This window comes from Protopterus annectens, chromosome 5.part1 (genome assembly GCF_019279795.1).
Source record: "Protopterus annectens isolate FY-2018-M chromosome 5.part1, PAN1.0, whole genome shotgun sequence".
Lineage (NCBI taxonomy): Eukaryota > Metazoa > Chordata > Ceratodontiformes > Protopteridae > Protopterus > Protopterus annectens.
The window spans coordinates 286,907,788-286,924,747 of NC_056736.1; the positions used below are offsets into that span (position 1 = coordinate 286,907,788).

The 16,960-nt window shown below is 39.6% G+C and overlaps 1 protein-coding gene across 1 annotated transcript in view; it reads left to right on the forward strand.

The window, feature by feature from the left end:
* Positions 1–16,960, forward strand: part of ITSN1 (intersectin 1) — a 2,682,533-nt gene that overhangs the window by 1,262,276 nt on the left and 1,403,297 nt on the right. The window contains exon 17 of the mRNA XM_044072770.1: positions 13,874–14,136. Coding sequence (XP_043928705.1) covers positions 13,874–14,136 — 263 coding nt within the window. The remainder of the gene's footprint in view (positions 1–13,873; positions 14,137–16,960) is intronic.

A 16,960-nucleotide genomic window follows, 5' to 3' on the forward strand; every position in this document is an offset into this window, starting at 1 on the left:
TTGTAAGGTTTAACAATGTTTACTATTACATTCACTGACAAAATGAGTCTTGAAAATAGGTTTCCCATGTTACCGCCAGCATGTAATGTCAGCTAAGCGTGCCCCATACTGCTTTATATGCGTTCCTTTTCTTGTGCCATCAAAAGTTGTCAAAGCTTTAGTTCAACTTTTCTACACTGAACTCAGTACAACAGCAAATGAGCAATCCGCATCTTCTCAAACTTTGTATGCAGAAAAACAGTACAAGATCAGCTAAACAATCCCTGTCTCTAGAGTCGTATCACATATTTACAAAAAAAGAAATGAGAACGGGCATTGCAGTAAAACTACAAGCATCAGTACATAAAATCAAAGCAGAACTTTGTACTTCTAACAAAGTTTAATAAACAACCTTTCATTATTTTGTTTGAAACTTACTTGGTACTTCACATAAATTAAATCGCATGTCTCTGATTTACTGTATACTGTATGAAAATGACCAATAAATACTTTACCTATATTATGTTCATGTGCCCAGTTTCTTATTTTCTTCAAAAACATTCAGTTTACATATGGTAAACTGGAAGAATAATCGTTCCGACTGGTATCCCGTTTCTTATTTTAAGTAGCAACTCCAAAAATAACAAGTTAAAGCAGAAAAATAAATCTGGAAAACACTTTACACATTGTACGCTAAGTCCCACAGTGCTTTCAGGCCAATATACATACACACGCGACCACTCTTAGCGCTGAACTCGGTGCTAGATGTTTTTACAGCACGCAAGCCACAAATCCTAAAATTGTACATAATTGCCTAAAAAAGCACTACCAATTTCCCAGAACACTCTTGAACACTTACCCTTCCGTAATACACATCTTTTTCACTTGCTTACTTAACCTCAATAAAGTACATTGTATCACAAAATCTGGTTGCGATAATACATAAGTACCGAATTATTTAAAATGTTAAAATCCATAATGGAGAAAAATTTTTTTTTTTATCTTTCCAGTGCCTTTAGTTTTAAAATTGGGATAATGGAAATATGCTCATTCAGACCTGGCCAGTTCCCAGCATTCAAACGTAATTGCCAGTATAATTCTCTTTTCTCAAGTAATAGTGACCATGCACCACCCCTCATGTTGGTACTGATATTGTCTATAATAAAAAATTGGAACTTATGGTCATTGTACTCCAAAACATGTCTGCTGAGAGAATTAGTTTCTTTTTTATTTCTTATGTCATATAGGTGTTTGTATATGCAATTTTTTTATTTTTTTTTAACTTTCTATCAGTCTTGCCTATGTAAAAGCAAGAACAGATGGTACACATGGCACAGTAAATCACTTTTTCCGAGTTACAATTGTATTTCTGATTGATTATAATTTCGATATTACTGATGTCGAAAATATTGCCTTCTTTAATGTAACTGCGATAATTACATCTGCCACATTTGTTCATAGAACCTGACCTGTGGTTTTGGTAAGAGTTACTGCTCTCAAATATGTTTTTCATATTCTTGCCTTTCCTATATATCATAATAGGTTGCGGTCCTATTAGTGGCCTGATATTCTTATGTCTCAAAAAAGGCCAGTTTTTTGTTAAGATGTTTCTTGGTATGTAACTGTCTTGAGTGAATACAATGATGAAAGAAGTATTATAATCATTCTTGCTTGCAACATTGTCAGTTTCTTGATTACTGGTGGAAGGACCACTGTCAATCACATTACAAGAAAGTAAAGGTATATAAAACCCACTCTGTCTCTTGTTAACCATTTCAATCATTATATCACTAATGAACTTACAAGGATAGCCTCTTTTTTGAAACATATTTTTCAAGTTGTCACATTCATACAAAAATTCATCAATACCAGATACCATATGAGCTGCACGCACGAACTGTCCCTTAACTATTGCTTTCTTTCGTTTGACTGGGTGTGTGCTAGAAAAATGCAGTAGTGAGTTCGAATACGTACTTTTCCTAAAGATTTTTGAAACAAACCTCTTATTTTCATAATCCTTTTCCAGTAAGATGTCTAAAAAGGAAACTTTGTCAAGGTCTCTGGTATAGGTGAACTTTAGAAATTCTGTGGTGGTTTTAATATAGTTTATAAAATAATTAATGGCATCAACAGGTCCATCCCACAGAACAAACATGTCATCCAAAAACCTGATGTAAAATTTGATGTGCTCAAAATAACATGAAGGAAAAAGAAATGTCTTCTCCCATTGCTTAACTACAATATTTGCATATAAACCACCACATGCAGACCCCATAGCCACCCCTTCTTGTTGTAAGTAAATTTCTTTGTTAAACAAAATGAAGTTGTTTTTAAGGACAATTTCCATCTGTTGTGTGAAAAGACCAAGATCTGGAAGTGTGAGATATCTTTTTCATATAAGAAATCTGTAAACCACTCCAAACCAATTGTGTGAGGTATGACTGAATAAAGGTCCTTAATATCGATAGTAATAAAAAAAGTGTCCTTGAAAGGTATCTCATCTATAGCTTGTAAGAAGCTCCATGAATCCTTGCAGATATGTCTCACTCAATATGAGTTCTTTTAACTTATTGTCCAGATATCCTGCAAGGGGGTGGGTAATGGACCCCTTGGAGTTTACTATGGGTCGCATTGGTGGTTGGCCAAGATTTTTATGCAATTTTGGCAGCCCAAACATGACTGATATTTTAGGGTAGGGAACAGAGAGAAAATTAAGCACATGAATAGAAATTGAACCCTCTATAAATAAATCTTGGCGTTCATTCCTTATTTGCTGGTAAGAAGTGTTCAATTCATTAATGGATGATCTTAAATATGCTTTTCCTTCTAGAATACAGAGCATTTTCTTGTTAAAGTCCTAATAGTCCATCAAGACAACACTTCCACCTTTATCCGGTTTCGTAAGTCTAATATTTTGTGAAAAGATTTTTATTTTGTCCATTGACTTTTTCTCATTCATGTCAGAGTTCCTACTAGAAAGCTTAGAGTTACATATATCTAACTCACATATGTTCTCAAAAAGTTGGACAGTGGGATGAAGTGGGGAGATAAATGTACTTGAGATGGCTAAAGGGTTGACAAAGGAACCAGGAAAAGAGTTTTTAAAAAGAATATTCAAGTTCAGCTTTCGTGTACACATTCTTAAATCCATAAGAGTATTAGAAACATCTAGGGGCTATGGAGTACAAAGGTGAATCCTTTGGCAAACAAATCAGTGTTCAGAATTAACAGCAATGCTGGAAAAACTGTACACATTAAAGTCACCTAAAGTGTTGATAACTATGTGGCAGGATGGGAGTAAATGTTCCATATCATCACCTAAATTGTTTGGTAGTGAATGCAACAATTTAGTCACATTTACATCCTGTTGTTCTAGGACTGGTACCTCTTCCCCCCTCTTTTTACCATCCCTCTGCTGTTCCAATGGTTGTTCCTGTTTATCGGGGCCATATCCCAGTTGTTGTTCCCCTGGGGACCTTTGTTCCTCAGACGCTCTGAGCATCTCGGGGGAAACTCTTCCGTGTCTAAAAAAACCTGACCAGCGTTACTAGTTGAAGGATGGTCAGTACCAATAACATTGCTGTTAATATTTCCAGGATTCCCATTAGAATTAGTATATTTTTTGCCCCATTCCTGGGAAGGGGGAGGACTGGGATATGCCAGGCCATTACTCTAGTCATTTCTGTTCCTATTCAGTTTCTTAATTTTACGAAGTTTAATAGAACTTACTAGATGCTCCATACTCTTAAAAATTTTCACATGTTCAAATTTGTGTTGTTCGTAATGCAAATGTTCACAAATCCTTTTAGCAATATCAGAAACAGAAGCAGATAATTCATTAATTAAAACATCATATTCTACTATCAAACGCATATATTCTATGCCATGTCTATCAAATAAAGCAACTAGCTCTTTAAGTAGTTCAGAATTGTACTATAACCCATTAGGATAGTGCCACATTCTTAAACATTTTGTCACTATATTGTCCTTAATACATTCTCTAAAATAAGCATTGTCAAGCTGAAGTCGCTTAATTTTAGAAAGTTTGTAATCAAACTGATCAGAAAGAGATGGTAAATCATTGTTACCAGTGTCCATTGTGATTCTCTCAGCTTCACTAAAGGAAAAAGTTTCTGCAAGGTAGTCTTTTAATGCTGAACTGTGCCTGCTGACGAATTAATGTTCACAGACTGATTAATGTGTTGTCCACAAGGTATAGATGCATTAATACTGTCCTGTCCATTAGAAACATTCAAAAAATGCCCATTAGAAGGTTGTTGAGAGTTATTTGAAAGAGAAACATCATTTAAAGCATGCTGCAGGCTTGTGGAAGCCATTACAGCCCCACCAGCTGCCTGCTGCTGAAGCATGATGATGTCAGAAGGGGGCATGTTCAACAAGGAATCCACTTTGAATGACAGCGACTGTACTACTGAACTCAAGGCAAGTACAGTTTGTTTTGTTGTAGAGTCTCCAAATCGGTGTTCTGAGTAGACAGTGGGCTCGATGAATCCTTACTAGCTTCATTGGCCATCCCAAACTCAAAAAAGTCACAAAGCACAAGCAGATAAACACAAAAGCCAAAAGTAGTAGCTGAATTGAACCCACCCAAAATAATGCAAATCACCACAAAGTAGTAGAATGCAGAATCCACTTTAACTTCAGAACAAAAAAAATCCAAGAATGAGCACTTTCATCCAGAAAGATCTAGACTTCGTCAGACAATTTACCCCACATAGTTATTTCCTTTTTATACAGTTCAAACAGGAAGTTCCACCCAGTTATAAACCAATCAGTTATGTCATTAAAAGCACAATATTTACAGTCACTGAATTTAAAAAGCAGACGAAATATACAAACTGAAAAAGTTCATGGAACAAACCATCCTGAAAAACACACTATATATAAGCACTGCTTCATAAAATGACAATGTACAATGAAAAGACTTTCGCCTTTTCCCGGGTAGGGGTCGCCACAGCGTAACTCCAGTCCGCTCATGATTGGCAGTGGATTATTTTTATGGTGCCGAGTTCCCAGCCCGACGCCCAACCTTCAACCAAGGCATGCCCAATGTTCATCGTGCATACAGCTGCAGTAATCACATATGGGTTCTCTGCCATCAGGCGGGTCCTCGGTCGGCCGAATTCCAAAGTCTTGGTCCAGCGTCGGTTGTTGTCGCTTTCTTTCCTGATGTCAGTGCGACAGGGGTATATAAGACACAGCCGACGCCATATTCTCCAGTCTTTTTTGCCGCACGGTGCCCGAAGCAGAAGCAGTTCGCAAGTGCCGGTCGGCCAGCTCCTGAATTTACAAAAAATTGGAAACCGAAGTCTTCGTTAAAGCTAAGTACCCCGTTGGGGAAACTTTTGTTGCCTCAGACCGATGTCAGACAAAGTTAACAATTGTATTTCTTGTGGGAAGCAAATACCACATAAGGATTTCCATTCCCTCTGCATACCTTGTTTAGGCCCAGACCACGACGTCTCGGGCTGTCGCTTTTGTGCTACTTTCAATAAACGCACTATTAAGCGTCGGGCGGAGTTCGCCCAACACTTTTTTGGTAAAGCCTTTGATTATAAAATGTCGTCGGAGACTCCGACTACCGTTTTGTCCAAAAAACGCAAGGACAAGGACCGACATGCGAGGTCCGTGGTCTCCACCGACACCACGCCAAAACTGGCTGCACGTGGTCTGGTTCTCAGTGAGGCGCCTATGCAGTCCCTGACTACCGACGACACTTCCTTGGCGGTGTCTTCTGTAACCGAGACCGCAGGTACCTCGGCCCTTACTCAAACTACAACCACCGAAGCCTCCTAATGTGTTGAGCTCCTAATGTGGACAGGTCCATTTCCACCCAGGGTGTCTTTAGACCCTCATCTTCCTTTTCCATTAAGGCCTTTAAGTCCAAATCAGCCATGCATCCCAAGAGGCCTGTTGCACAGGGCCCATCTCCAGGCCCCATGCCTAAAAAGCAGATGCTTAAAATGGCTGAGGATTTAATTACTCTTATCAGGGGTTTCCAACCCCCTCCAGACAAGAGACCCAGAGTGGAGGAAGATTCTCCCTCTTCTGAACAGGGTTCCATTTTCTCAGAACATTCTGATGTAGAGGAACACTCGTACTCCCCTTATGAAGATTCTGATGCAGAACAGTCCATTCCTTCTGTATCTCCCCCAGAGGATTTTTCTTTTGGGGAAACCTTGCACACTTTGAGGGAACACTTCCATTGGGAAGGCCAAGATTTTTCTGATTCCAAGAAAAGGCTTAGGGAATTTCTTTTGTTACCTCAACACAGACCTCTGGCTATTCCTCCTGTCTTGGACATACTTGATGATGTTTACTCGGAGGCTTGTCTTAATCCGGATTCCCTGCCTCCTGCCCCTGTCAAACCTAATAGGTATTACAGAGTTCCTAACTCTCACCAATTTCTTTTCAAAAGCCATAATGCTGACCCTGAAACCATTTCTCAAGGCCCCAAGGGGATGAAGGCCTCTACTGCCAAGAATCCACTACCTTCCGAAAGAGAATCTAGATCCTTAGAAAGGTGGGGAAAAAAGGTATACACCTCGGCCACCCTAGCTATGAGGGCCTTAAATTGTCAGTTCCATATGCTTAAATATCAGCAGTTTCTGTTATAACAGTTAAGAAATAAAATGTCTCAACCTGAACAACCAGATTTGAAGGAATTGCAGGATATGATGCATAGTGCAGAACAAGTGGGTAAACACACCTTACAATGTGGCTATGATGCCTTAGAGGCCTCAAGTAGAGCTGCTGTTACAGGATCAGTCATTCATAGACATGCCTGGCTTAGGGAGCAAAGCTTGCCTGATCATGTTAAAGCTAAACTACTAGATGCTCCTTTACAAAAGGATGTACTATTTGGTACTAATGCTGAGGAGATACTACGGAAAATGGAAGAAAAAGCTAAATCTATGCAAACTGTCAAGGCTTTTCTACAGGTACAACCACCTCGTTTTAGCAGAAAGTGGCCTTCTAAAAACTGGTCCTTTCCAGCCACGGACAAGCCCCAAAGAGGTAGATACAGGTGAACAAGGGGCAGAGGACAATCTCAGGGATCATATAGAGGCAGACAATGGCAAACTCCAGCACCAAGAGGTGGCGAAGACAGTGCACAACAATACAGAAAACAAACCCAATGACTTCCTCCTTTTCATGCCAAGCAAGTCTCAGCTGGCAGCACCCTTGGGAGGAAAGCTGGCATTATTTACAAGAAATTGGCATATTGTCACAACAGACAAATGGATCCTGGACGTTATAAGCAGAGGCTACAGATTTCATTTTCACACCCTTCCAAAAATGAGAGGCATGCCAAACCTGCCACACAATCAAAGGGCAGAGGCACAACTACAAATTTCAAAGCTCATAGACATGAAAGCTATTCAAGAGGTACCTACTCACGAACAAGGTCAAGGTTTTTATTCCAGGCTATTTCTGGTACCAAGGAAAGGAACCGACTGGAGACCCATTTTGGACTTATCCATCCTAAACACATTCTTACTCGTACCAAAATTCAAGATGCTCACATTACAGCAGCTTCTTCCCATGCTGGGCAAGGAGTTTTGGCTGGTATCATTGGACCTCAAGGAGGCATACCTGCATGTCCCAATCAGACAAAGCTGCAGAAGATACCTCAGATTTCTTGCAGGTTCAATCCACTATCAATTCTCTGCATTGCCCTTTGGCTTATCTACTGCGCCCAGAGTATTCACGAAATGCCTGGCATCAGTAATTACCTACTGCAGACTTCAAGGGATACAAATTTACCCTTATTTGGATGACTGCCTGATCCAAGCGGACAGCAAGCACATACTTCTGGAACATCTAGCTTATGCAACACGGTTACTGAATTCTCTGGGATACACAATCAACAAAGAGAAATCCAGGCTAACACCATCTCAGAAAATAACTTTCCTGAGTGCCAACTTGGACACAAACACCCAGATGGCCTATCTTACGCCAGAAAAACAGGGGCAACTAACTCAGTACTTCAAAATACTAGCAAATTGTACCAGGCTTACTGCAAGGAAAATCCTGCAAGCTCTGGGCTTCATGGCATCTTGCATTCTTTTAATCCCATGTGCAAAGTTGCATATGAGGAAACTTCAATGGTACTTAAAAAACCTATGGTCTCAACACAGCCACAGTTTGGAAACAATAATACCAATAATTCCATGTTTGCAAAAGGAATTTCTATGGTGGGTCCAAGCATGTCAAACAAACACAGGTCTCCCATTCTGCAAGCCTCAAGCAAATCAAGTCATCACAACAGACGCTTCAGATTATGCCTGGGGGGCGCACATGACTGGCAGGTGCATTCAGGGCAAATGGTCCCAAAAGGAAAAGCACCTTCACATCAATCAAAAAGAAATGCTAGCAGTGATAAATGCAATTACAGCATTCAAGGACCTCCTGCATCCAGGACAATTATTGATAAGAACAGACAACACCACAGTAATGTGGTACATAAACAAACAAGGAGGAACACATTCATACCCCCTGTGCAGACTAGCCATGACACTTTGGAACTTGGCTCTGGAATGGCAAATCGAGCTTCAAGCACAGTACTTGCCAGGTTTGGAAAACACTCTGGCAGACAATCTAAGCAGAAATATGACAGATCCACATGAATGGAAGTTGCATCCTCAAGTGTTTACAAGGATAATCCAAGCGTAGGGGAGGCCAGGCATAGATCTCTTCTCCTCCCACAGGAATCATCAATTGAAAAAGTTTTGTTCAAGGACCTTTCATCCAAAGGCCTGGAGAGTGGACGCCCTTTCACTCAGTTGGACAGCATGGACAATTTACGCTTTCCCACCTCTGCCTCTTCTGCCCAAGGTGCTCTTGAAAGCAAGAGCAGACAAGACCGAAGATGATACTGATTGCTCCAGACTGGCCAAGACAGCACTGGTACCCACTCCTGAGGAGCCTAACACATACTCCTCCCTGGCCCCTACCTCTAATGCCTCTTCTGCTGACTCAGCACAGCTACAAAACTCTTCACAGTCAGCTGAAAACACTCAATCTCGCTGCATGGAAAATTCCTTAACACCACAACAGACCCTACTCCCCAAAGAGGTGCAGGATGTCATTTTGGAGGCCAGAAGGCCATCTACTAGAAAGGCTTACTCCGCAAAATGGAAACTGTTTTGCTCTTGGAATGAGAAAAAAGGCCAGGACCCTAGGAAACTGAATTTGCCTCAGGTGTTACAGTATCTAGCTGAGCTGCTGAACAGTGGACTTTCTTTTTCCTCCATAAAAATCCATGCCTCAGCCATTTCTGCAGAATTCAACACGGATCCACCGTTATTCTCTCACCCACTCTTAAGACAGTTTCTCAGAGGGGCTAAGAATATAAGACCACCAAGGAAACAACCAGTGCCAGCCTGGGATCTTAATTACATTCTAGAAAAATTAACATTGCCTCCCTTTGAACCAGCTGCCTCAACAGATTTGCAATATTTGTCCTGGAAAACAGCTTTCCTTCTGGCCATAACCTCAGCTCGTAGGGTTTCAGAACTACAAGCCCTCATGGCTGTGCAGCCCTTTCTCATCTTCCATCAGGACAGGGTTACCGTTCGAACCAACCCGTCATTTATGCCTAAAGTGGTATCCAGGGTAGCTTTAAATCAAGCCATACACTTACCTACCTTTTACCCCAATCCTCAAAACAAAGGGGAAAGGCTGCTACACTCCTTAGACATCCATAGACAGCTACGTTATTATTTGGACAGAACAAAGCCTTTCAGGAAATCAGAACAACTTTTTGTGTCCTATGCTGTAGGAGCTCAAGGGAAGCCTATTACCAAACAGACAATTTCAAAATGGATAGGCCATTGCATACAGTTTTGTTACTCCTATCATGGGAAATCTGTCCCTACTGGCATCAGATCCCACTCCATCAGGGCCACAGCTACCTCTGCAGCCTTCCTTAGAGGAGTTCCTACCAAAGATATTTTAGAGGCTGCCACTTGGAGTTCTGTACATACCTTCACAAAACACTACCACCTGCCTTTATATTCCAAAACTAGAGCAGGCTTTGCCACTGCTGTGTTACAGGGCATTCTGGCTCATCCCAGTTCCACCTAGTGCCTACCACCCTGTGCGTAGCTTTGGGATTCTACCCATATGTGATTACTGCAGCTGTATGCATGATGAACATAGTACAGTTTTGTACCTACCATAAATGTAGATGTTCGAGTGCTAATACAGCTGCAATACTCCTTCCCCTCTTGGTAAAGGACTAGTGGCTAACACCTCCTCTTCCAACCTAATTTGGGTTATCCTCCTATGGTGTATTTGCTTGCGACTACTGTTTTTTGATTACATTGCATTTCTTGAATATATTTATATGTATAATTTATGTATTGCCTTCCTTCTGGGGGCACCCGACATCTGGGGCAAGAAAGACTGAAGAATATGGCGTTGGCTGTGTCTTGTATACCCCTGTCGCACTGACATCAGGAAAGAAAGTGACAACAACCGACGCCTGACCAAGACTTTGGAATTCAGCCGACCGAGGACCCGCCTGACGGCAGAGAACCCATATGTGATTACTGCAGCTGTATTAGCACTCGAACATCTACATTTATGATAGGTACAAAACTGTACTTTCATGCTCGCACCTACCTGCATGTCTTTAACATCACTCGATCGTGGGGAGGACATGCAAACTCCACACAGAAGGTGCTCTAGCCGAGAATCGAATGGGAGAACCTCTTGCTGTGAGGTGACAAGACAATGTACAATAAATATTTAAATATGTTTAATATGTTAAAACACTAAATATGTGTAATTAAATACCAAAAACTAGATATAGTACAAAATGTTGAGAAATAAATACACTTTAACATAGTAAATACTGAACATGTGAATTATTTAAAATGTTAAAATGCATAATGGAGAAATTTAATTATTTCTAAAGTTCACCTATACCACAGACCTTGACAACATTTCCTTTTTAGACATCTTACTGGAAAAGGATTATGAAAATAAGAGGTTTGTTTCAAAAATCTTTATGAAAAGCACGTATTCGAACTCACTACTGCATTTTTCTAGCACACACCCAGTCAAACGAAAGAAAGCAATAGTTAAGGGACAGTTAGTGCGTGCAGCTCGTATGGTATCTGGTATTGATGAATTTTTAGATGAATGTGACAACTTGAAAAATATGTTTCAAAAAAGAGGCTATCCTTGTAAGCTCGTTAGTGATATAATGATTGAGGTGGTTAACAAGAGAGAGCATGGGTTTTATGTACCTTTACTTTCTTGTAATATGATTGACAGTGGTCCTTCCACCAGTAATCAAGAAACTGACAATGTTGCAAGTAAGAATGATTATAAGACTTATTTTATCACTGTATTCACTCAAGATAGTTACATAGTAAGAAACATCTTAACAAAAAACTGGTCTATTTTGAGACATAAGAACATCAGACCACTAATAGGACTGCAACCTATTATAGTATATAGGAAAGGCAAGAATATGAAAAACATATTTGAGAGCAGTAACTCTTACCCAAACCACAGGTCAGGTTCTATGAACAAATGTGGCAGATGTAATTATTGCAGTTACATTAAAAAAGGCAATATTTTCGACATCAATAATATCAAAATTAGAATCAGAAATATAATTGTAACTCGGAAGAAAGTGATTTACTGTGCCATGTGTACCACCTGTTCTTGCTTTTAAGTAGGCAAGACTGATAGAAAGTTAAAAAATCGCATATACAAACACCTCTATGACATAAGGAATAAAAAATAAACTAATTCTCTAAACAAACCTGTTTTAGAGTACAATGACCATAAGCTCCAATTTTTTATTCTAGACAATATCAGTACCAACATGAGGGGTGGTGTATGGTCACTATTACTTGAGGAAAGAGAATTATACTCGCAATTACGTTTGAATGCTGGGAACTGGTCAGGCCTGAATGAGCATATTTCAGTTAGCCCAATTTTAAAACTAAAGGCACTGGAAAGTTTAAAAAAAAAGCAGTGCTTATATATAGTGTGCTTTTTAGGGTGGTGTGTTCCATGAACTTTTTCAGTTTGTATATCTTGTCTTATTTTTAAATTCAGTGACTGTAAATATTGTGTTTTTAATGACATAATTGATTAGTTTATAACTGGGTGGAACTTCCTGTTTGAACTGTATAAGAAGGCAGTAACTATGTGGGGTAAATTGTCTGAAGTCTAGATCTTCCTGGACAAAAGTATTCATTTAGATTATTTTTTGTTCTGATGTTAAAGTGGATTCTGCATTCTGCAACTGTGTGGTGATTTGCAGCCTGCATTACTTTGAGTGGGTTCATTCCAGCTACTACTACTGGCTTTTGTGAGTATGTAAATTCTGGAGTTCCTCCTACTGAATTCACATTTTGTATACCAAATATTGGACGGCGTAGTGGTTAGCGTTATTGCCTCACAGCAAGAGGTTTTTCGGTTTGATTCTCTGATGGAGTGCCTTCTGTGTGGAGTCTGCATGTCCTCCCTGCATTTGTGTGGGTTCCCTCCATTTCAAAGACGTTCATCTGGAGCATTTCTCCCCTGGCCTGCACTGAAAATTGGCGTTGTTCCAAGTCGGACTTTCCCAGTAAGTAAATGTTAAATAAATATTGTTATATTTCTTGGAAAACATACATTCTTTTGTTATATTTTCCCCTCTTGCCTGATATTTCTTAGCTATTGCAAATCAAGTTCCAGTCCTCACCCATTTTTGCCGCCGAAAGCTGATTATTTCTCCCCAATTTTTTTTAACATCTGTAATAGTAGTTTTTGGCATAATGTTAATATTCATAATCCTCCTATTCTGCTAGCAACACCACACTTACACAGATCTACCATTATTTTCTTTCCCCCCTTTTCTGTTGCTATTGGAAACCTTCTAGCAATCAGTATTATCACTCCTTTTTTTCCTTTTGATTTTCTGCTGAATGTCATCTTGAAATCCTTTCTTTGTCAAATTCACTTGTCCATCAGTGTTTTTCCCATGTCATTCTTCTTAAGCTGAAATAATTTTTCTGGCCTTGAAAGTTTTTGGAGCCTTTCCTGAGGCCCAAAACTTTACTAGTGAGTTTGAATACAAGCATTAATGGTGGGATCCGAACAAGAATAACTGTAATTATAACTGCCATGTCTGGAGGTGAATCATTTGCCACCACTTTGGTTTGGTGATTTTGTGAGTACTCAGCAGTGCTCATCAGTCTTCTACTTGGGTCCCCTGCAATTGGTGCTTTATTCTCACCCTGCAACTACTTTTGTTAAGTTATTCCATGTGACTTATTAAGGTGCAGCAAGCGTTTTAAGTGAACAAGTCTATTATGTTTACTGTTGCTGTAAGAGTGCTTTCTTGTAGGCGATTGTCAAGAATTAAGGACTGCTGTGACATGTGCATCCCCATTTCAGTACACAAACACTTCATATGGACCACTGAGAAGCACGGGGTGGGGGGCATGCATTTACAACTGTAAGGATTTGCAATACTTTTTTTTTTGTTTGTTTTGAAGAAGCACACAAGAAGACACTAGAAGGAACCTCTTTAAAGGGCCATGTTAAATATAATTTGATATGATGAGTGCTTTATGTACGAATCTCTTCCAAAATATTGTGAACTACATTCTCTGAGTTGTTTTTTTATTGGTTGCGCTAGGCTGTGCTCGCCACTCAAACTTTTCTTTCTTTCTTTGTTCTGTTTGAAGAAAGTATTTTTATTTCACATGACTCTCTACTTGTGAAAGTATTCCCTTTGGTTTGAATTTCAGAATTTAAGCTTGTTTACTGCATATTTTACTATGCTATGTGTAACTTAAAAGACATTAAAAATATGCATATTTAGTTTTCTGTGTACTAATACTGTGTTTATTTTCAACAGGTAGATGAAAGTCAGACAGGAGAACCTGGGTGGCTGGGTGGTGAACTGAAGGGAAAGACAGGGTGGTTTCCAGCAAATTATGCTGAGAAGATCCCTGAAGGTGAGGTTCCAGTTAACTTAAAGCCAGTGTTAAGTATGACTGTGAAGCCAACCTTAAGGCCAGCACCTACACCAGCCCCAGCACCTGCACCAGCAGTTGTACAGCCAGCCGCAACAGCAGAATCTACTGCATCTGCTAACAACTGGGCTGATTTCAGTTCAACGTACGTATGACTTCTCTTTTTTTTTTTTTTTGTGTCAAAGCTTTCCAATTGTCCCAGCAATTGTTTCTAATATTATGAACATTTTCATTTTTTTAAATCCACAACTTATTAGCTGCATCACCTTGTAACTTATGTCATTTTGGTAATATTTTTACTTATGTTTGCGTACTCACTGATTTGTTATTTGTCATGGTGCTGTTTTTTTTTACCTCTTGAACATGAGAGATTGGAACTAGAGTATCCCCTGGAAAGCTATTAAAATGTAATTATCATTGAAAAGAGAGCAGTGGTAAAGTAACATCTCATTTTACTGGATGGATGGATTCCAGTATATGCCAAACTGTGCAGCAAGCCCTTTTTGCTTTTCCCTCCAAAGAATGAGTACTACATCTTTAAAACGTTGTAGATTGTGTCTGTCTCACTCTGGCTAATTATTCTAGTTTACCCCCCCCAAATAATTGTTTCGTAACTTGTAGTTTATCCCATGTGAGGATAACGCAGTCTACATTTTTTTGTGTTTATTGGTTTTTAAAACTATTATCAATTTAACTGGAAATGTTACCGCTTATTTGTGTCTGCCATCAAAGGGTTTTTAGTATATATTTTTAAGTAAATATACGAGAGAAGATTTTGTTTTGCTGTATGTTTCTGATTCAGTATTAAGGACACTCCTTGATGGGCCCTTGGCTGGGGTTCATCTTCACCATCAATCAGAATTTGCCAAAACTTTGAAACTCTACTGTGGGATGGCCAGACAATTTTTCCAATAAATATGATGTAACATATAAGCACTTTTGCTGTCCATGCATGCCCTGTACTCCTTTTTTTTTTTTTTTTTGGAACTTGCAAAGTTCGAATTCCTGTTGTTGCTCTTACTGTTCTGAAGTTCCTGCATTCCCTTGACTAGTAGATATTCACAGTGTCTGTGTGGTTGTTAAACTACAAGGCAAAACTTACAGTGGCTTTGCCTTTACTATCTTGGATAGGAGCCCAGTGTTGAAAACTGTAGTCATGGTTTCATTCTTGCCACTTTAAGATGTTGAAGAAAGAACTTTTTGGCATTCTTTGCAACAGAAAATAAAACTGCTGTTGAGAACTCCTCAAATGTGAACTGTCCTTACAGCCATGAGTATTCCTGTCTGTACCCTGTTGGTCTCTAAAGAGGTGAGTTACCTGTATAACCCCCCCACCACCTGGTTAGAGTACCTTAATAAGAATCCTTGTATGCTGACCCCTTCATAATCTCTGTTTATCCAGCATTGGTCACAGAGTCGTCAGCATTTTATCACCTTGCCACATGATAGGAAGTCCATTTGCTTTAGGCTTTTATGGCATGAGAGTGGTGGTTCTAATTGGCCACTCTGATTATGTGCAGGTTGTGTCTTGCACACCAGTGGTCATAAGGCTAGAAGATATAGGAGTTCATGCCCCAAGCTGGTGAAAGTAGCTGTCATGGAGCATATATGCAGGACACATGCACATGAGCGAGAAGATGTAGTGCACCCTCACGGTGACTTGGACACCTTTGTCAATCACCTAGGGGCAGGATTTAGGATCATAATATAACACCTATCATGATTGCCTGCATGAAGGCTATGTTGTCACGGCTTTGTCTCACATTGATGATGGGGAATGAGTAGTATCTGTGGCTTGATGGTCACCAGGCATGGGGTCAAGAAAAAGTCCTATGCAAAACAAGGATCCCAGTACTTCCAGTTACCTCCACTGCTCTCAGTGTAGTCATCAAATGTTTTCTTCAGCTTTTGCAGGTTTCAGATACTGGAGTATACTTACCTCTACATTTCTGGAAGACTGGATAATTCAAGCTGTGTGCCAGTAGGAGCTAAGGGACTGTTCTGTACTTAACCACATCATGCCTTTACACCTTTGGTATCTCCATCAGTTACCAGAAGTCAAGCCTGTCCTCCACAAGAGTCAAGACTTTTCTGTGTGAGCAGTGCTGGGTACCACAGATAATCATGATGTTTCTACCACCAGATAAAAATTACCAGCTTCTGTTACTTATTCCTTAACTTTACATTAAAAGTCATCCAACAGCAAAGGAAAGCTTAAAATCCCTAGGGTACTTGGTTATTCTCAAAGGTTCTTCGGCAAAGTTTCACATACAGAAGATCCTTTGACATGTTGGCAGGCTATAGATGCAGCTCCTACACTCACTGGACAGTCTTTCCCATTATTCCTTTTGTTCACAAAGTTCAGTGGGTGGCCTGTCAAAGGCATTGTTGTTTGTCGTCATTATCATTATTATTATTTTTAATTGTGGCATCATTCTTGATAAAGATAAAATGTTGCTTCAGATTAAATTTCTTTCTAGCCTTGGTCACATAATATGAGTTCAGCCATGTCTTTCTGAATCTTCCCTAGGTTGGAGCATCTGAAGTCTTTCACTCCTGCATGTGCAATGATTACGTCATATGCATACTTCTAATGGAGGGATTGGGATTGTGAAGGGTTCAGTAATGTCACGAGTCTTAGCACCTGAGAAACTAACAATCATCCTTCCATAGCTTGCGAGTGGAACATCAGACTACTGATAGGGACATGCTGATTGGTGGTAATGGGAGCCAGACTCATTTGCGAAACACCAGTGAACGTCACTTGGATGGTTGATCACTGTGTGAGACAGACAGACTTTTCCCCTCACTTACCTTCCCTCTGCAAACTGGACTATCTAAAAACCCGCACATCAGCGATATATATATATATATATATATATATATATATATATATATATATATATATATATGTATATATATATATATATATATAATATAGATATATATATATATAATATAGATATATA